Source organism: Orbicella faveolata, unplaced genomic scaffold, assembly GCF_042242905.1.
Source record: "Orbicella faveolata isolate gen_17 unplaced genomic scaffold, um_ofav_v1 contig_48, whole genome shotgun sequence".
In the NCBI taxonomy this organism is placed as follows: Eukaryota; Metazoa; Cnidaria; class Anthozoa; order Scleractinia; family Merulinidae; genus Orbicella; species Orbicella faveolata.
Genome location: NW_028301578.1, coordinates 6,232,501 through 6,254,853, shown reverse-complemented (window position 1 = coordinate 6,254,853; position 22,353 = coordinate 6,232,501). Strand labels below are relative to the sequence as shown.

The 22,353-nt window shown below is 40.8% G+C and overlaps 1 protein-coding gene and 1 long non-coding RNA gene across 2 annotated transcripts in view; both read left to right on the top strand.

Moving 5' to 3' along the window:
* Positions 1 to 3,284: 3,284 nt before the first annotated feature.
* Positions 3,285 to 4,415, top strand: LOC149096176 (uncharacterized). The gene has a single exon (XM_089281489.1). The coding sequence runs from the start codon at positions 3,285 to 3,287 to the stop codon at positions 4,413 to 4,415; it is 1,131 nt and encodes a 376-aa protein (XP_089137615.1).
* A 12,353-nt stretch (positions 4,416 to 16,768) lies between these two features.
* Positions 16,769 to 22,353, top strand: part of LOC149096175 (uncharacterized) — an 11,210-nt gene continuing 5,625 nt past the window's right edge. Inside the window, exon 1 of the long non-coding RNA XR_016204680.1 lies at positions 16,769 to 16,810. This is a non-coding gene — a long non-coding RNA (uncharacterized LOC149096175). The remainder of the gene's footprint in view (positions 16,811 to 22,353) is intronic.

Here is a 22,353-nt window from a genome sequence, read left to right as displayed (position 1 = left end):
TGGCAGCCATTTTTGCATAAGGTTCGTAGGGATCCTTTACACGTGAAGGCAATCACAATTTGTTTGTACTTTTTTTCTTTCTGTGTAAAGATCTCAGAAAACACGGAGAAAAGAAGAAAAAGGGCCTCTGAGCAACTCAGGGATGACATTACAAATGGAAAGGCGAGGGGAGAAAAGCAGGTATATGTTGAATTTCCACGGGATTCCTACCATGCTAATCATTTTTAGGACAGGTATCTCTGTTTGTTAAAGGCCAAAACAAGTAAACAGGTATCGCCCGACCGCTACATTTTGTTACAGAATACACGAAACAAAATGATGCCTGGAGTAAACAAAATTCTGCTTTTGGGCTACAGGTGGCTGGAATATCTCAAAGAATCGACCCAAGAATAATGGAAAGAATACAAGCTTTCGCCGGGAATGGTGTCCGAGATGTAAACGAGATGAAACGTTACATCCATGTGTATTCAAAGAATAGTCTATTTCCGTGAAGCACACCTCCCCTTAAGTCTAATAAACGCTTCTGCCCCAGCAAGAGTACCCTAAAAAATCGCATGTACAATGCAGTTATCAAATAGCGTTTTGGCAAAGGTTGACCAGGCGAACCTCATTGAAAAAATCAAAGTTTGGCGAGCTGAAAACAAGGGTGATTTTCGAATTTCGTCCCTATGTTGACCCAGAATTCAAGGATGCCGCCGCGGACAGTGAAGAGAGTGTTGAAGAGGGAGAACTTGAAGCGGACGATCTGGAGGAAATGATAGTGGACGATTGCACCTCGAATAAAGGCGTGCTATTCGTCCACAAGACGAGCTGGCAACGACGTCTCCTTAACAGATATGGGAATGAGCTGTCCCTTTTACATGCCACCTATAGGACAACGAAATATTCTCTGCCCCTCTATTTCCCTGTTTTACACACGAATATGGAATGCAAAGTCGTAGCTTCGTTTGTAACACAATCGGAAACCACTAACGCTGTTAAAGAAGATTTGTCTGTCATTAAGAAGTGGAATCCTGATTGGGCTCCAAAACACTTCATGGTTGATTATGCTGAAGAAGAGATTTTGGCAGTGGAAGATCTTTTCCCAGGTACCTTTGACATGAGTGGAAATTGGTAATATCGTGGGTTTTTTGTTTGATTGTTTTGTTGTTGTTGTTTGTTGAAATATACTTTAGGAACATCCCCGGTCATAAAATAGCTTAGGCACAGCGCATACAGAAGAAAAACAGTTCAGCGCATGCCCGCAATTGCAATAATGTGTAGATCGACGTGTTGATCGAGGCTGCCTTATATTGGACAATAAAACTACTTCTCTTTTATTAGAATGTCTGATCTACATATGCGACTTTCATAGAGATCAGGCGTGGGAGCGTTTGCTGTCAAAAATCAGCAACGGAATGAGCCATTTAAAGACGAAAGCCCTGGCTGCAATGAGAAGGATTGCCCGTGCAAGCACAGTTGAGGTGTTCGAGCAGAGGGTGCAGCTACTTAAAGACGACGAGGAACTTTGGGGACAGTCTCTCTTTAGAAAGTGGTTTGAAAAAACTTGGCTGAGACAACACAAGGTAAGTCTATTTTCCCACTGTTTGTTAGTGTGACTTTACCTCCAGCGACTCGAATGCATTATTTCATTTTTAAGCGTATATCTCTTGAACATTTTCCAGATTCAAGACTAGTCGAAAAACGGAATTTATTTAAAGTGATATGTGTGGAGAAGTTTTCTTCCCAACAAAGTGGACTACCGGGTGATGGTAGTTCTGAAAAGAACTGTCGTTGGTGACTAACGTTTCGACAACGTGAGCAGAAGTCTCCTTCAGAGTCAAGCGACTCACTTGACTCTGAAGATGATAACAGTTCTTTTCGGGACCAACCATCACCCGGACGATCACTCCAGATTAACCACTGATAATCCTAGGTTCAAAATGTTTCCTTAAAATGGACTACCTAGTAAGGCATGCGCTAAAATAAAAACTACATGCCTGTGATGTTTTATTTATCACATTCCACGCGTAATCCGCTACAACAAAACTACAACATGTTTATACTCATTCTTTTTGTTTGTTTGTTTTTTTGTTTGTTTTTCAGCGCCGGGTTTGGGCATACCGCAAAGACAGAATACTAGTCAATGTCAACATCAACAATGGCACCGACCGCCAAAATTGGGTTTTAAATCAGAATATTTGGTTGGAAGAAGTAACTCTTCCTTGAGTACTATGCTTTATGCCTTAGAATTCTCATAGAAGAGTTTCTCCCAGAAAGCTGCTACAGGTAATACACTAGTTAAAGGTCATAATACGAGTCAGTAATATCACGTCGTTTAAGTTGCTCGCGTCCACACGCCTGTAAGAAATAATCCCGGCAAACGATTTTTTTTCGAAATTGCCTCTTCTGTTTTGTTCACTAGGTCATTCCCGAGCGGTCAAACCCCCTCTTATTTTCCCTCCCACCCTAACAAAAGAAATTTAATGGGGAATTAGCCTTTTAACCCTTGGCGGGCTGTAAAAGAGATTTGAAAAAGAAGTTCTGTTCAACAACGGTCTGAGGATAAGTACCTCCAGCAGTTTTCACCTTTTAGGTGCATATATCAAAATAATTAGTACAAGTGACATCAGTAATAACTGATAGCAACAAATAATAAATTGATTAGCCAGTGACCTGTCATTGATTGATTGATTGATTGATTGATTGATTATCAATTAGTCAATGATTGCTCATTTGTGTCGGTTGGGTTGAATAAATTTACCTCGAGTTTCAGAACAAAAGTCATTTCTGCAGTTTTACTCCCAACAGTTATGTCGAAAACAATGTTAGACTTTCCAGTCAGTACCGCCAGTATAATGCTGATGTGCCACATTATCTGCACGATCGTCCTCCTTCGCTTGTCAATCACTTCTTGGATAGGCCGCCTTCAGCTGTCGAGATAGGCCAAGAATGCATTCAAGTGAGAGATGAAGAACGAGGCACATTTAAAGTTAAAAGCTTGGATCCCAACACCCAAGGTTGCTGGTATTGCTTGTCGTTTGGTGACGGTGAAAGAATGCCACATTGTGAATGTCTTGATTGGGAGAAGCACCGCCCTCCTTGAAAGCACTTCTTTGCTGTGTTTAGGTATTTCAAAGGTTGGGGATTTGACAAATTCCCTGCGCATTACAGAAAATCTGCTTTTTTAACTTTGGACCATGTTGTCGTGTTTCTTAAAGAGCCAATTGCTAAAATTGATGAGGAAGAGGTAGCGGAAGATGCGATACCGGAAAACAAGGTTCGTGACTCAAATGTGATTTTCGATGACGAGCCTTCAAAACTTCCCGATAGACAGAAATCACGTAGAACGTACCAAAAAGGGTGTGAGTGACTGTGGTTTTGAAACTGAAATTGTCTCAATGGATTTAGATTACAAAGCTGATCCAGTTACATCTGATCCTAACCCTGCACCAAATTCAACTACTCCCACTGGGTTACTGGAAGCTAAATCCACTACATGTACCAAACCTAATGTTAAACCTGGCGTTCAAGTTGCTCCTAAACCACAGAACCAACCTAAAGGAGACTGCGACACCCACTGCACTGCAATACCACCAGCTACTCCCACTGCAGTAACACCAACTACTCCCACTTCAGTAACACCAGCTACTCCCACTTCAGTACCACCAGCTACTCCCACCGTAGTACCACCAGCTACCCCCCCTGCACTACCACCAGCTACTCCCACTTCAGTACCACCAGCTGCTCCAAACTCTGTCCTTTCCAGCACAGCCAGTCCTATTATTATTGACGATAATTCTCATGATCCTTGTTCATGGCTCGAAAACTGCTTTCCTTATGATCCTGATAATAAACTTGTTCTCTACCCTGAAAGCAAAGCAAGCATCTTAAAAGAGAACTACTGGCTCGCTGATTCAGAAATCCATGCAGGGCAGCTGCTTCTAAAGAAAGATTTTCCTTATGTAGATTGTTTTCATGATCCAGCAATAAAAGGTTCACGTGTTGTGCCTGCAACATCAGAGTTCGTACAGATTCTGAATACTGTGTCTCACTGGGTGTGCCTTAGTACAATTTCAACAACACGTAGCACTGGCACAGTCAGAATCTTTGATAGCATGTATCAAAGGCCCAATTTAATTGCAATAGAACACGCTTGTCGTATGCTCATGTATCCCGGTTTTACAGTCAATTTCATTAACGACAAGGTCCAGAGACAAGTGGGTGCCAATGACTGTGGCTTATTCTCACTGGCCTTTGCAACTGATCTGAGTCATGGCTTAGACCCTGTCCATCTAAGGTATGATCAAGGATCTATGCGGCAACACTTTGTTAACTGCCTAGAAAATGGAGCGATGGTGCCATTTCCCAGAACAACACGAAGTGTACCTTTTCATTTGGGCTGCAACAAATCTGCTGTGCTATTTACTACGTAGTGCAGCTACAAATGCAAAACATGGTATCATCCAGCATATGTTAATGTTCCAGCATGGGCAGCAAACAGTGGTAAAAAGTGGAGATGTAGCAAAAGCAAAGATGCTACGCAAAGCAATACCTCTTAGCGTAATCTGACTGAACGGTATTGGCATTACATGTACGTAGATATATTCCAGTAAATTTAACACTTCAACATCCCTCCCAGACAGCTCCCTCCCCCCCGCCCCCCTCCCCCCTATGCATTTGACATTTAAATTTTCAGTTTGTCAAATGCCCCTGCCCCTGCCCCTGGGACATACTTGGAATAAAAATGCCTGCGAGAAAAGGAGTTTTTGTGATTATCACATGGAGATAAAATTTTAATATACCGTAATGAAATTGATATAGTGATTGCACGAACTAGGGTGCGCGTGCTAAGATGTATAACGGTTGTATTTGAATGTATGCTCGCACAAGTTCTAAGACTAAGAGACGGTTATATGGCGAGTACGGAATGCGCAGTGTACTCGTAATACAGGATATATAAGAAAATCACGTTATGTAGTAGCCGGTGTGTGTGAGTAGACTTGCCGTGTACAAGTAAGCTGAGCGTGAGGAGCCGAGTAATTAAACTCTTTGAGTGGAATTAAACTCTTTGAGTGGAAGTTGTTTTCGCTCGCGCGCGTTACATTTGGTGTCAGAAGTGGGATCGAAGCACAACCAAAGTCAGCTGAAGTTCAGGTCAGATCGTTTTGTTTTGGTATAGATAGTTGTCCTGCGAACGGCTGTTGTGTGGTGGTGTAGTAAAGCTACACGACGAGATATTTTGACTTGTAGTGGCGTACTGGTTGCTATGAAACACTTTATGTGGTAGTTGCCGTTGTTTGGTGGTTAAAAAATATATTTTAGGACATTGTTTATTGGTTGCCGTTGTTGCGACCGTTAAAGTTTAGTTTAGTAGCGTTGTTTGAACATTGAGCTTCTTTATGATGGCCGCGGCTGATCAGAGTTATTGCGAAGTCCAGTTGGGTGCAGAAGAAAATTATTTTGGAGAATTCCATGTGGAACAGGACGTCGTGCAGAATTCGGCCACTCCGAACGAAAATGGTTGCTATTCCCTCGGTCAAGAATCATCAGCTTCGTTTATGTCAGTTCTCCAGGTATTGGGCAACAGAATTTTGAGTACCAGTGAAGACATAGAGCGACGAATGGCCGACAGATTTTAAGAACAAATCGACTAGCTCGACGGAAAAATATGGCGGGTAGATAATGCGGCCCGCGCAGGACCTGGCGGCGAACCGGAAGACGATTTACATGGCCGAGAACCGGAAGTTCTTCCAGGAAATGCACGAGAACTGGAAATTGGCCGTAGGAACGTGGAAAACCTCCCTCTCTCGGCAAAACCACTAATTACGCCTTCGCCGTACGATGGAAAGACGTCTTGGGACGACTATCAAATTTAATTTGAATTGATTGCGGAATTAAATGGCTGGAATACGTCTACAATGGTCATTTACCTCGCCGCGAGTTTGTCAGGGTGTGCGCAAGCCGTTCTTGCTGATTTGGACTCAAACTGGAGAAGGAGCTATCAGGCCCTCAGGGAAGTATTGTCGCTGCGGTTTGGTAACGGTGGAAAGATGAAAGTGTTTAGATCACAACTGAAAAGCTGCATCAGAGGAAAGGACGAGTCACTTCCAGAACTTGCACAAGCGATCCAGCGACTCGTAAGGCAAGTATATCCAGAAGCAGCCCTATCCGTTCGGGAAGTTCTAGAAAAGGACTACTTTGTCGATGCAATTGCTGATACGGATATCCGCTGGAAAATACTTCAAACTAGACCTGGAACGATACAAGAGGTCCTCGCCATGGCCACCGAAGTGGAGGCATTTCGGATATCCGAACATCAACGTCTCAGACCAGGCCGACTGACTGCGAATTTGGTAGGTGCACAAGTTTCAGACAAACAACGCGATACCCTCGATACCCTCGATCCATCCATCAGCAAGACAGTGTCCGAAATGAAGAAAGATCGAGAAGAGAAGAGGCGTCTAATGGAGAATTTAATGAAGAAAATTGAACGTCCTGTCTGGAGTGTCCTGCCTGGAATGGAGCTCGCTAGCTCGTGGGGCCCAAGACATGTCGTTGTAGGTAATTGCTGGAACTTGGGCAAGCCCGGACATTTTTTCGCGTAATTGCCCAAATTTCTGTTACAACCAGGGAAACGAGGGCGGACCGAACCAAAGGGCCTAAGTTCGGTCCCTGGTCGTTATCAACGGCCCCTGTATCCAAGAGCTGGTACTCTGCGTGGAAATGAAGATCAGCTAGGACTGTACATCTCCAGTAAGGTAGAGGGAGTGGACGTCAAGTTTCTGGTGGATACGTGTTCGAATATAACGATTTTGAGCCCAGCAGTACTGGAGAAGATCAGTGCACATAGGCGACCAGTGCTTGAGAAAGTCGAGAACCGTATGATTTTAGCACATGGCCGTTCAAAACCGTTTCGTGGCAAGGGGACATTCGGACTGGAAGTAGAAGGCAAGCAGGTTTTTCAGGAGGTGTGGATTGCGGACATGGACTTGGAAGGGATTTTGGGTATGGATTTTTTGTTCCGGTATGGTTGTCAGATCATTGCAGCTCCTGGAGGCCGGCTGAAACTATTCATCCCCGAGTTGACAAGTGCAAGTGGAAGTGGAGCAAAACTGCCAGAGGAGAGGGAGCTCAGCAATTATCAATGCTTAAGGGTGGTAGTTGAGGATACGGTATTAGTCCCAGCAAATAGTGAGATGATAGTAACCGCAAAGATTCTGGGCAAGTGTGATGGGGGTCTGGCAATTCTGGAACCGACACTGGATTTTGTTCAGCAAAGAAAACTTTTGGTAGGTAGATCGCTTTTCAAATTGGATGGTCCGATCCCTATTCGTCTTCTCAACCCCATTTCATATCCAAGACGGGTCTACAAAAACACCCTGGCAGCTCTTTGCGAACCAGTTGATGGAAATCAGGTAGATGGAGAGCTATGGTTAAGACACTCTCAGAAGACGGAGACTGATGTACGAGTTGCTCGAGAGTCTCAACTAAGCGAATGCAAATGCCAATATCAGTGGAGATCTCTACCCTTAGAGCTGGAGGAATTGCTAAATAAAAGTACAGATTGCTTAAAAGATGAACAAATAGGGGTGTTGACTGACTTACTCACTGAATATTAATCTTTGAGGTCCTTTTCGAAAACCACATGTACGTGAAAAAAGTTCCCTCAATAAAGATTATTATTATTAAACCCTTTTGGCGGCACCAGCATAACCCAGCACAGGATTATCACAGGGGAGTCAAAACCTATCAAGCAAGCACCGAGGCGACTCCCCCTGCACTTGAAAGAAAAAGGGGAGGACGAAATCGAGAAAATGTTGGCCAAAGGAATTATTGAGGCATCATCGAGTCCTTGGTCTTCTCCTGTGGTCCTTGCGAAGAAGAAGGACGGAATGAATGGGTGAATGGGGTCACTGTTAAAGACTCATATCCACTTCCGAGGATCGAAGATTGTTTGAATGCACTGTCCGGGTCGCAGTGGTTTTGTACATTGGATTTAGCTAGTGGTTATTGGCAGGTAGAGATGGCAGAAAGGGATAAGCAGAAGACAGCACTTTCCACGGGTTCTGGCCTGTATCAGTTCAATGTGTTGCCCTTTGGTCTTTGCAATGCTCCGGCCACATTTGAGAGGTTGATGGAGAGAGTTCTCCTGGGCTTACCTTGGCAAGTATTGCTCATTTTCCTGGACGATGTCATTGTGTACGCTAAGTCATTTGAAGAGGTCGTGAGGCGCTTACGACTCGTTTTTGAACGGCTACGATCTGCTAACTTAAAGCTCAACCCAAAGAAATGTGTTTTGTTCCAGAGAAAAATTACCTTTCTGGGCCACGTCGTAAGTGGATATGGACTGAGTACTGACCCGCGTAAGACAGAGGCTGTCAGTGCGTGGCCAGTTCCACGCTCAGACGCAGAAGTTAGGAGTTTTCTTGGCCTGACGTCCTATTATCGCCGTTTCATCTATGAATATGCCCACATTGCTAAGCCACTACACGAGTTGTCAGAAAGCGGAAAGGAATTCTTATGGACGGAGGCCTGTGAAAAGGCTTTCTGCACTTTAAAGGAGAATCTTGCCTCAACTCCAGTCCTGGCATACCCAACCCTTGATGACATGTTTATCCTGGACACTGACGCAAGTGGGTTGGCAATCGGAGCTGTCCTTTCACAAGCTCAAAATGGCACTGAAAAAGTAATTGCATACTTCAGCAGAGCATTGAGGAGAGTGGAAAGAAATTATTGTGTCACAGCCGTGAGTTACTTGCTGTGATAGATGGGATACGCCATGCATTTTCACCATTACTTGTATGGAAGGAAATTCACAGTACGAACTGATCATGGAGCTTTGCAGTGGCTGAAGAGCTTTAAAGATTTGGAAGGACAAATGGCACAATGGTTAGAAATCCGGGTACTTATGACTATGAGGTAGTGTATCGTCCGGGAGCCAAGCATGGGAATGCAGATGTATTGTCGAGGCAACCATGCAGTCGTGCGGAGCGTGGATTTCCGACAGAATCGAGGCAAGGCATACACCCGAGGATGATTCGTTTTGTGGTGCAGTTACAAGGAATGGAAGTCGGGAACGTAATTTAGGAGCAGGTTCCTCTCAAGAAATGGAATGCTGGATTGATGGAATAACGAGAGAAGAACTACAAAATGAGCAACGATGCGATCCATCTTATCACCCGTAATATACTGGCTGGAATCTGGACAGGGACGACCTAAGTGGGAGTAGATTTCTTCTCTTTCTCCAGACCATAAAGGCTATTGGGCAAAGTTTGAGAGACTTATCCTGAAGGAAGGAATTCTGTACTGCAAGTGGGAGGTCGCAAGTCTCCGACAAGAGCAAAGCTTAAAATTGGTCATTCCTAAGAGTCTTCAAGAAAAATTGTTGTTGTCTCTGCGTAACTCAGTGAAGGCTGGTCATCTGGGAGTGAAGAAGACCCTAAAGCGTGTCAAGCAGCGGTACTACTGGTGTGGAAGCAGCCGTGATGTAAAGGCGTGGTTCCGAAACTCCCTGCGAAAGTGCTCATCTCGAAGAAAACCGCAGAAAAAGTTTCAAGCCCCACTTAAAGTTTACAATGTGGATGTATTAGGACCTCTGCCGGAAAGAGACCGGCTAATTCGGTACATTTTGGTACATTTTCGGTACATTTTTCTCGCAATGGGTGGAGACGCTTACCATGCCTGAACAATCTGCAGCAACTTTGGCACATCCCTTGGTCACTGAGGTTATTTCCAGGTTTGGTGTTCCCTTGCAAGTTCACACTGACCAAGGACGTAACTTCGAATCGCTGCTGTTTAAGGAAGTTTCTCGGCTTCTGGATATCGAGAAAACTCGGACAACCCCCTTGCACCCACAATCAGATGGGATGGTGGAACGACTAAATCGTACATTGGAGGGTATGTTATCCAAATTTGTCCAAGAAAACCAGCGAAACTGGGATTAGCGACTACCTCTTTTTGGCCATGGCTTATCAGTCTGCGATGCATGAAAAGCACTGGCTGTGCACCAAAGGCATATGTCCAGCCAATGATTTCGAAAGTTGAATCCAGGAGTGCCATTTGTCCAGAGTTACCATTTCAGTTTGTTTAAGAGGTTTGGAACGGTTCCTAGTTACACTTAAGTTACATTTAAGTCAAGAGTTAACACTTCAGTGTGATTAAGACATTTGGAGCGGTTCATAGTTATATTTAAGTTACAATCAAGTTTAAGTGAGACATTTTCAACGGTTCCAAATTACAGTAGAGGTATTTTCGGGAAGGATGTTTTTCAAATCAATGCTTTCTCCTTCGTCGTTGTTGTTGTTGTTGTTGTTGTTTTTGATTATGTAAAATAGCGTTGTTGGCTTTAGAATGATCCTTGATGCGAGGATGCATCTCTTTTATTGGAAGGGGGGAAATCTAATGAAATTGATATAGTAATTGCACGAGCTGAGGTGCGCGTGCTAAGATGTATAACGGTTGTATTTGAATGTATCTTCGCACAAGTTCTAAGACTATAAGACGGTTATATGGCGAGCACGGAATGCGCAATGTACTCGTAATACAGGATATATGAGACTCACGTTATGTGGTAGTCCGTGTGTGTTAGTAGACTTGCCCTGTACAAGTAAGCTAAACGTGAGGAGTCGAGTAATTAAACCGCTGGCTGTTGGACTCTTTGAGTGGAAGTCGTTGTCGCTTGCGCGCGTTACAATACTTCGTCAAAGGAAATAGAGGTAGCACTGTATATTTTTCCTCAAAATACACTGCACATCTTTGGCTGGCCTTTTTCCTCCAGCCAGGATATCACAAACAAGCATACAAACACAGCTTGCCCAAATCCCTTCCCACTCCTTCAATATGCTGTCACAATTTTTTAACTCCATTTACTACAGCTTAGTGATGGCAAATTTCAACTCCCTAAGCACGTCAAGGATGTATTCCCTGCGGGGGGGGGGATGTTGCTCACTTTTGATACCCACTCCTCTATAAAAATAACAGGAAACAGAAATGTAAAGAAGATTAGTATTTGGGCGTGAGATTTCATTTTATTTCAATTATTTTCAAGTGTTGTATTATAGACACTAACTCTCCATGTAAGGTTCTGCCATGTGTAATGATAAATGATGTTGTAATCAATTTGCTTTTGTAACTGTTGGTGTTGAATAGAAAGACACCTCTGAAACTTTTACATATAATTGTTATGTTGCAAAATATTCCTCACCAAATATATTTGATATGAGTAATTCACACTGGGATGACTCAAAAGGACCAAGGTATGACTCCAAAGGACCCCTATTGACTGCAAAAATACATGTTTTGCACAAAATACACTTTGCAAAGAAAAAAATATTTACATTTAAATTAGCTAAGCTTCGATACTGTGCAAACAATTATTTGATGAAGATGAACTCTGAAATACTATAAATGTTTTGGCTTTAATTGCTGAATTGTCTGGAAATAAAATGTGTTCGATGAATGAGCTATTTACACCGGGATGACTCGAAAGAACCCCTCTCGACTTCAAAAATGCATTTTTATATGTTTTCCACAAAATATTTCTTACAAAGAAAAAAATCTATAATTTACATTTATATTATTTAGTATAGTGTGATGTATAATGAAAAATCAAGGAAATTACAGCTAGGCTTTGTTATCATTTTATGAAGATTGACAATGAAATGCTATAATTATAAATTTTTTGGCTTTAATTGCTGAATTGTCTAGAAATAAAATATATTCCATAAGATCTTTACACACCGCGTTGACTCAGAAGGACTAACGGATGACTTAAAGGGACTCCTCTTGACTGCAAAAATACGTGTTTAGACATTTTTCACGATAGAAACTTTACTAAGAACCAAAATTTTACATTTATAGAATCCTTAACACCTACCTTAAATGATAATAATTTCACAGAGAACTGAGAAGTACAATATATGAAAGAATTGGGATTTCTCACAACCGCCTCAACACTTGGCTGCCATATTGGTAGCTGCCGAGCATTCTTCGGGACGCATCGACTGACGTCAGTGTTTTAAATATTTAATGAGGTCCTTCCGAGTCATCCCTTTTAACAGTGACCCAAAATTTTGAGCATGTATCATTGAGGCGCAAAGCACTATAAGGAAGAGGCAGGAACCAAAAAAAGAGAGAGGGAGAGAGAGAGAGAGAGCTAGATGAAATGGCACATTGGTAACCTTCTTGTGGCACATTGGTAACTCAGTATGGCACACGTGCACCCAGTGTGGCACATTGGTAACCAATGGAGCACATTGGTAACCGATGTGGCACATTGGTAACAGTGGAAATGACGTTATTGTCAGTATGGCACACGCTACCACCAGGAACCGTGGGCGAGTGGTTTCATTGCAAAGTTTTTGATATTTTATGGTGTCATTTCTATGGTCTAGGAGAGTGTTGACCATGGAAAATGTGGTTCATTTGCTTTTTATAATAACAACGAAAATTTCGCCAATGAATTAGTGGCGAAATGAGTGCAAAATTGCGAGTGCGCACGCGACAGCACACAGATAACTTTTCTGCTTGAAACCGATGTTTACGTCGAAAATTTTGCCCAGGTGTCTTAATTGATTTTTAACAACTCACTGCAGTGACAGTTGTGACAGTTTGTTATGTCACCTCAAAAAAGTTGTCTTGCGTTGTACTACTGGTTATGTCATTTTTATCGTCTACACTCTCGTCGACCATAGCTCTCGACTAATGAGGGTGCGTGGATTGTCATAGTTATCACTACCGCAGTGAGTGAACCTGAAGCGAACGAACGAGGCAGCAGATCTAATTGATGTATACAGGGGAAATTAAACACTTTTCGTGAAAAACGCAAGGAATTGTTGTCGCCGGTAAGATCGAAGACGAATGGAATTGTGGTTATGCGCGAATGGAAAAATTAACATGCGCTATTTTCCATGTGCTCTCTCGCGATGAAGCAAAAGCCTAAGAGGGGAAAAACAACAGCTCAACCAACCCCAACGGCCACCTTTCTATAACGTACACCTCACTATAACCACGACATATTTCCTTAAGTATCATTTTAAATTTTTTTTAAGCTGTCTAACCGAAATATTGGGCATTAAATTTACCCTTTTCAGCCGTCCGGTCAGCCCTTCAATTGGTTTTATGCTTTAGAATTTTTCTTACCTACCGTAAACCGACCCATTAATTTTACTCTTATTGAAACCTACACCTCCAACGACCGCCTTTGTAGAACGGCTAGAGTGGCCGTTGTAGAGAGGTTCATCTGTATAGACTCAAAATGTACTCGCAAAAATTCACATGCCTACAAAATTGCCTAGCACATCTAATCATTTTAATTAGGCTGAAGGAATTTCTTCTAACCGGACAAGGGCTTTGAATCGACTGGTCGTTTTCACCCTGAACATCTACTCATGCAGGCACAACTCATCGCAGAGAACGAACCCACCCACTGCAGGGTTGTTTCATTTGCAGGGTTTAATAACTCCTGTAATTAAACTGTTCAAAGTTTATTTTTATCATGAAGCCGCCTCCAATTACAACGGATGTGTTGTTACGGTATCGCTTGACCGCCAGAAAGATATACTACGAAACTCTTCTACGAACCCAACCTATTTTTTAACAATACGTAATATAATCTTAGCTACAAAGGAGTGATTCCTTAACAATACAATCTACTACCAAACTAAGTTAAGCCTACTGCTAAACTTAAGTCACCACTGACACGAACTCACAACAAATCTCGGTGTCTCCAAAGAGATCTCCTTGCGGTCCACTTGACCTTGAACACAGTTCCTCAATAGCTTTTAGAATAACGATAGCACTCTATAGCTTCTCCACTCGGTTTCTACCGAGAACTACTCACGAGACTTTATAGCTTCTTCTCTCGGTCTCTGCCGAGAACAACAATGAGACAATCTATACTACCTAGATGATTCTTTATATAAATTTATGTAATATTCTAGAACATTCTTGGAGCTTCTAATTATGTAGCATTACATTACCTTTTTCAAGCCAGACGTATAGAAAAAAAGTGGAGAATTCGCGACTTCTGGCACAGACTTAACATTCGGGGCAGACATTTAAGCAATAAGTACAATCAGGAGACACAAACAGAGCTATTGATGCTTTACTCTTTCGCCGATATTAAAACACAAAAGAAAACATTGGAGAAATGATCATCAATCTCTGTAAGTAGAATTATGTCTCAGTCGTGCAAGAAAACTCATGGCACCGTCCTTACCCATTCATGTTGGTTTTCACGTCATATGACGTCATAAAATCCACAATCATGGATCTAACATGTTGGATTTCTTAGCTTTTAAGGAAGTTGGAAAATAGTAAGTAAAAATAATCCAGAATGATGATTACTGACAAATATCAATTATGCAATACCGCTTAGAAAAAAAAATCCAGTTTTACTCAATCCGCATGACGTGAAGACACAGTTCGCACATCAAAATCTCAACGACGAACAAATGAACAGGCAAGAACGTTTTGGTATCATAGGGGGGGTACCATTTTCAAGGAGGCGAGGCAGGGTTAGCATTTACCCCTCGTTCGTTGCACGTCCAGGGGTCAATCCAAAAGAGGACCCAGCGTTTATATTTCTAAGACTGATAAATGTATGGCTTTTGACCCAGTCAGCAACAGTATTAATCAGCTAACTCATAAATTCACATTTAGTTCATGTTGTTGTTATTTCCGGAGCTTTCGAACTTTCACAAATTCTAGGGTAATTGTTTTCATTTTTTAAGAGAACTTATTTAATAATCTAAAAGCTAGTGAGTGCAAGGAACAACACAATACATTATAACAACGCGACTCGAAGAAAAACTAGTCATACAGGTATTTCAGATTGTTACGGATTGTCATCGTCTCGTACACTCCATTGTAAGGTTATTTGCTCCCGTAAGATTTTTTTGACGCACACGAGAGTCTTAATTAATAAAGACGGTTTAATAAATCATAATATCACCTCCACATAATGACATAATGACAATGATTATACTTTTAAAAACACAGTACGTACTTTTAACCAAAGGCATTTTTCTGATTCAATTACAGAGCTCAATCCTTGAGATCGGATGTAACTCGCTGAATTAAAAAAGAAGAAGAAGTGAAACACAGGACGTTTTCCATTCAACCAAAAATTCCGAAAATTTTGAAACGGGGACAATTGGTACGAAAATCTCCACAAATTGTTGAATTTCCTTAAAGCGAGTCATTCAACCGAAAGTTCTGGAAATTTCGGCAAGAAAATCCAAAATCAAAATCAAAATTCCTGGTCTTTTTCGGAAATTCTGGAAAATGCTATTCCGTTCGGCACTGGAAATTCTGGAGAATTCAAACCAGACTCTTTCGACGAATGAAAAGTGCCCAGGGAGTTTAGCTGGAGAAAAAGTTAATCGAGGACTTCATGTAATTCTCTTGGTTATGTTATCGTTGTCACGCATGTCACTTTGAAAACGTGTTGGCCCCTTGTAACTACTATAGAAATAATAAATAGAAACAGAGAAGAACATTAACAGCAACGACAACTAATCAGGAAAATATCAATAATCAAATGTATCCATTTCAATTTTATTTTATAGAATGACTGAGCTATTACGCGCGCACTCATTGGTCGATGGGTGTGTTCAGACGAAAGTGTGTAAATACGTTCGTCACGTGTTCGCGCGTATTTTTTTAGCAATATTTAATGAAAGTAACACAGGGCCTTTTTCGTGATTACATAGCCTCATCTAAGCACTCGGAGGTTGTGAGAATTCTTGAAAGTTATGCAAACCCTCGACTGTGTCTTGGCATAATTGTCTCGAATTCTCCAAAACCCCTAGTGTTTAGATGAGGCTATTTTAAGACGGGAAAAAGTTCAACATTGCTTAAAAAAAAAACATATCCAAACAAATGTCATTTGCATAGGCCATAGAATGGTTGAATTTACAAATAGGTTACTTTGGAAGAATTGAACGATTTATTATTCAACCGTCTACATATATGCATTTTCTAGGTGTATATTTTATAGGTTTGCTTCAAGTGGACTTACGTGGGAAAAAATAAACGACCTTAAAAATGTTGCCTTTTTTGATCCCTCGATAATGTGACGAAAATCTGCTACTGAAGTGATGTTTTCTTGGTTCGAAGCCTAGCACTTCTACTCTTTTCATTATCGACAGATTAGACAGCGCTAGTAAAGCATCATGCGCCACAACCCATTCACTCAAGGATAAATATGTCGTCCTTGTTTTTCTTGGGTTTCTCTTTTCTTTCTACTGAAGAGATCACTTTAGCTGTTCCATTTGTTCTATATCATATTACTCAAGAAAATAGCTATTAATTTTCTTTTTTTGTCTAATCATATTATTCGAGTTGCCTCGAAAGCGTTTTTTTTTTTATAATGGCAAAGGAGAAACTCCGATCAGGTTCAATTCTCGAGAAAACAAACTGATCCACCCCATCAGTTATCAAATCATAGAAATTGAGAGCGAGTAATCTAATTGTTAATTCCCGAAGTTAGTAATCGAACCAAATCAAACGTTAGATTAATCGAACACAATCGACATCTCACAACAAAAGTGATAATCATCATCATCAGCAGCAGGAGCAGCAGCAAATGCAATCCATCGTTCGATTGTTGTAACGTCGGGTTAATTAAAATGATTCATTGCCGTTCTCGCCGGGTCCAAAATTCTTATTAGGCACCTTAAGCAACAGACTTCGCCGGCCTGACGACGGCAACCGGAAACGTGACATTTCTTTCGAGACGTCACTGCACATGTACAACACGTTGTGACCTGACGTTGCCCTGAGGTCAAGAACGTGAGAACGTGGAGTTTCACGTCGCGACGAAAACGTGAGTACTTAATCTTTTGTTTTGATCCCTTTTAGCTTACTTTTGTGCTACTTTGGTGCCGAACCAAGGTAGAGCTGCATAATGATTGCCTTTATGCTTAAAACAATGTTCTGGAAGTATTCCTGGACTCATTTTTTCTTAACTGAAAAATTGTGTTTGGCATGTCAAACTAGCCTTCAGCGAAGAGGTTCCTTTCATCCAACGTAATGCCGCTCAGTATAATTAGTTTCTTCAGATTTTCTCAACGTATAATCGGTAGATTGCTATAGCTTGAAATAACATTGATTTTATTTTGGCAATACCCTCGTCTTGGTATTTCGTTTAACGTAGAGGCTTTTTTAATCGACTCGATGAATTTTGTATTCGAACAGTGTGTACATGTACATTTTTAATGTTTACAAGAGCTGGCAAACTTCGCGCTACCAAATTGTCTCGCCTGGATTTTATTTCTTGTAAATACAAGATTATTGCATCCTTCGCAGAATGCTGTTTACGATTCTTTATCAAAAGAGCTGGCGAAACTCCTGTATTTGAGCGGCCGATCAGTCTGTCGAATGAAAAACGCAGTGAGCTGAGATTTTGTTCAAAATATATGTGTGTGTAATCTTGGCAGTCTGAAAATACACCTGTTTTTTTTTTTTTTCTCAATGAGCGGTGATACAAACTTTGGTTAAAAATCGCAATTAATTGCTTTAGCAATACACGTTTTACAAGTAAAATAATTTTTACTCTTTACGTTTGACATTTCAAAGCAGGCAAAGTTTATAAACTTAAATTGTTTCGTTATTTTTCGCAATGATTTTACATCTCTTAGTAAAACATGAATAGTATAAGGTTTAATTCCATCGAGTTATTTTTAAACTATAGTTTATCTTCAACTCGTAGACGGAGTGAACAAAACAAAAAGATATGATGCTAGCCCGAGAAATCCTTCTTTAAGGATGGTAACTTGCTGTCGCGACCGCAACCTGAAGCCGTTCTAGCCCCAGTTTCTTATCGGTCGTCACGTCGCCGTCGTCAACGAAAACGTCTGTTGCTTAAGGTGCCTGTTGGGTAGTTTAAGTAACCACGACGGCGGCGCCCAGGATAACGTCGATTAAAAAAGATGAATTTATATTTTACCTACGAATCTCGCAGTACTCTTTAGTCATTTACTTTGTTATCACAGTCAAAACTATCACAAAACTCAGTCAGGAACACAGCGATAAATTTAAAATGGAATTTAAAAACAAAATGGTCGTTGCGGCTCACGTTCTCAAGAGAACGCAGAATTTGGTCATGTCATGGCTTTGATGTTTTGCAGAGGACGGCAAAGAAATGTTCGAAGAGTCATGACACAAGTGCACAACCATTGTCCTGCTCAACAAATCTTTTGTTTAGCGACGTTCCCGTTGCCGTTGCCGTCGTGGTTTTCTTAAACTCGCTATTAAACTCGAAGTAGGTGTTAATTTAACGCTGAGTTATTATCATGACCAAAGGAAACTAACCAAGACAACGATAATATGCTCAGGTTTTTTTTTTTCCTTTTTTTTTCTTATTTTGCCAGCTGTAGATATAACATTACGAAGATGTCAGGCTTAACGCGATTGGACAAATAATATATTTCAAGGACCTTAGGAAAATATTATTCGCGGAGGTAGGGAGGTGTTCGACTGTAGCGTCAGAAAGACTACAGATAATCTCTTAGTACGTTCCCGAACACTCAATTCGAGGTTTATTACACAGCAGAATAAAAAATATTTCTAAAACCTCGGTGGAAACTTTTGCCACCGAAAGCAAATGACTACGACAATAACAAGAGAATTGAGTTGAGTTGCTCCCTCTCTATATTAAAGGTGTAAGCTACTTTCTTACACTCAACTTATTTCATAGCGTCGTTTATGTATAATGAGTTTTTTTCTTCCTTGTCATCCTCTTCTTTCTGTCTTCTTTTTCTCTCAAAACTGTGATATGAACTGATAGTGTTGGTGACGGATGCTCGCTTTTAGTTCCAACCCAACAGCTGCAGTTATGCCTCGGTTTTTGTTTTTTTCCTGTAAAATGTTTGTGAGGATTTCACCCAGTTCAGTTCATTTTTGCTGTGTAGTCTCATCACAGTCAGGTCGCCAGTAAACCCAGATACCGGTTGAAGATGGTTGCAATCCAACTGATAGAGCTCGTCTCCTTTGTACTTGGTATCTCACAGGGATTTTTGCCAATACGACCCGAGCTTGTTCGTAGTATTCCTCTTTGGAGTAACTAATGCTCTGGCCACTGACAACGTTTGGAACCAATGTGCAACTTGCTGAACAAACCCATGACTCAAAAAAAAATGTTGAGTGTTTATAAGAAATATTATTGTTGTTTCTTGTCGTTAGAACATCACAGTTCACTACGAAAGCAACTTGAAGACCAGGCTAAAATGTAAACTAAGGAAACGCTTTTATAATAGGGCTAAAATCTGTTTTGAAAACATCTCCATCGTTACTTGGCCGATTTATTGCTTTCCTGCAATATAAACTCGTTTCCACGGCAACAACATGTATTGTTACGTTTGCCCGTTGTGACAGCAAAGCCAGAATTTGCTTTATTCAAGGACTGTTTCTACGGCAACAGTTGCCAATAGTTTGCTTCGTTACTACAAAACAGCCACGCATAGTTTTGTCGCTATTGTTGTGCTAAATAGGCCAAAATAAAGCGGTTTGCTTAATTAGCAGTTGACGTCATATATTACACCAGTGGATAGGATCAAAGATGCCGCGTTATATTATACCTGGAAAAGTTTCGTCTTCGTCGCTGAAGAGGCTTTACATTGAATGTCATGTACCTAAATCCTAAATTCCTTATTCTGTCAGATGGATTAACTGTGATTAGTTTGTTAAATATGTCCGTCAAGGTTTTGACTTAAAGTGGTTCCAGTTTCATATTGGCAACCAACGATATGATTGACGACTATTGCAGCCATAGAAATCTCCCTCAATAGAGAGCGACTAACTGTTGAGAAGATGTGCTTCAAGATTCTTCTCCATCTTTCTAACTCGATGATTTACTAGAATCGCAGTGACGAAATTAATGTTTTTACTTGATTTACACCACAAGCCTGAACTTTTACCGGGGTAGTACGTTAAACATACGTACATGCAATTAAGGTTACAGTATACCTTCGGGTCGGCAATTTTCTTCAAATTTGGATTTTTGGGTCAAAATAGTGGTTGAAGAATAATCTCTAATTTCTGAAAAAAAATTTTGAAAAAGGCTAAATATTGGCGGAGAAATGGCGGTGTTACGTTTTCACCGGAAGTAAAAGTTTACCTCTTGATTGACAGCCCTATGGCGCGTATGCAATCAACCGAGACGATTTTCGCGGGAATTACCTATATGGATGTCACGAATTGACTACTCAGTTGATCAGCATTGTTGTTCTGATTACCCAGCATTTTTGGTATTAGGCGTGTCTCTATTAAGTTATAAGTAAACATAGACCACGTTTAAACCATGGACCGGTTCGAAAAAGCGAAAACAGCGAAGAACGAATGAAAATACATCAATGGGTGAAGAAGCGAAGGTTCGCCACGCGGATGAAGCTATAGTTACCGTATAAGACGGGCAAATATTCGTGGTAAGAGAAAAGAAAGGTTCTGTAAAAATTTCGGAACTTGACAGCAATAACAGGGATGCTGACAGAGACTCTTCTGATGAGTCCGATATCGACGAATCGTCGGACTCACTGAGACCATTTGAAGTATAATCCATGCACAGTTTCCCACACACAGTTGCTCTCGGCGCTTTCTTTTGTTTGTTTCCTTCGCTCAGCCACTCTAACGTTCGTATCCTTTTTAGTCTTCCCCATTTTGCCAGACCAACTTCAAGAAAAACCGAGCTACAGAAAAATTATCTCTCTGCCTTCGGTTCCTTGAGCGCATTGCGAAACACAAGAGTTTTTTAGAGATTCGCGCGTAAATTTCACCAGGAGGTTAACGGTAGTAAACTTTCCCTGCACTGATTGGCTTAGTTATCTGAGAACCCAGTTGAAGGCGTTTGTGGGCGGAGTTTGTTTGCGAAGCAGAGAATTTTTCTTAACGCTGCTTTCTCGAATAAATTTTTTCACTTGAAGCAGACACTTTAAAGAGTTATAACTCAAAGGGAATTTGTTCAATTGCTCTTAAATTTGGACAGTGGCTAGCTTAACATATAAACTACAAAAGCGTGTCTGGGAATTGTTAGTGACGAAATACTTTTTCTTCGAGAGCGATTTTTGTACGATCACTCCACATTTTTTAAATCCTATTTCGAAAATGTTCTGTAACTTTTTACTGCAATTGAATATGCCAAAACGCAGACACGTTTTTTAAGCGCTTTGGGCCCTGAAACCGAGGAAAAAATTAAATTGGCGAAAAACGAAATTCGCTTTGACTTGTAGCTTTCGAAAGGTGATTCAGGCGCTCGCATTTAGTGGTCGTGAAAAATTCCACAATTCATTTTCTTTCAAAATTCTTGGTATGGTTTGATAGCCAGCTCCATAAGCTTTAATTTGATATAAGGGTTTAGGTATCTACAGCTTAAACTGCACGCGCTACATCGCTTGCGCGCGAGACACCCCTGAAGGTATACTGTAACCTTAAGTCGCTTGTTATTCAACTGCAAATATATTTTAGAAATGTCCCATGTTGCGCCGAAAGGCTAGCTATAGAAGCTAGCATTATTTTAGATTATTTTTCCACTGCCATGGTTCAAAGGGTCATGCATAAGTAATAAAAAATCTAAAAAAAGGAAGGTTTACAACAGCAGGATCTTTGTCATGTAATATATCAAACACGAAAAACCGTGTTTGACCACCTTTCCAAACACCGAGAAGAGAGTTGAAAATACGACGCGTAGCGGAGTATTTTTACGCACTTCGAGGTGTTTGGAAATGTGGTCAAACACTGTCTTGAGTGTTTGATATATCTATTAACCGTAACTAAAACTAATGAGAAGATGGAGAGTAAAATCGTAAAAATCTATGCTAATTAAGATCAGATATGCAAACACCGTCTCGGTCATAATTTTCATTGTTCAAACTTGACGAATTATTAATAAACTTCATAACGTATTTTCAAATATGTTCTCAGCCTCTGAATTTCGATATCCATTACTTCGTCATCTACTTTAGAACCTCTTTTTTCAAGACTTAGGTTTGCTCTTCGCACCGTCAACGAATATGGTTATTTACATGATATTACATGTATTCGAGACCTTTCCTACCTAAAACATTTTTTTTTTCAGAAATCCATAGGAATCTCCCTAAATAGAGAGCGACTAACGGTTGAGAAGATGTGCTTCAAGATTCTTCTCCATCTTTTTAACTCGATGATTTACTAGAATCGCAGTGACGAAATTAATGTTTTTGTACTGGCACCGTAGTCCAGGGTTATTTACCATTTACTTAGAAAAACCGGTTCGTCAACGAATTGTTGAAATGGTAAGCAAATATTACTGATGGTAAGCTGCGTTCAGATTGATCATTTATCATTTACGTAAAAACCCCAATTTACCAAGAGGGCCTAAGATGAGTTCGACTACCC

Bases quoted from the DNA above. Each gene is read 5' to 3' on its own strand.
- LOC149096176 (XM_089281489.1), top strand. From the start codon at position 3,285: ATGACGAGCCTTCAAAACTTCCCGATAGACAGAAATCACGTAGAACGT.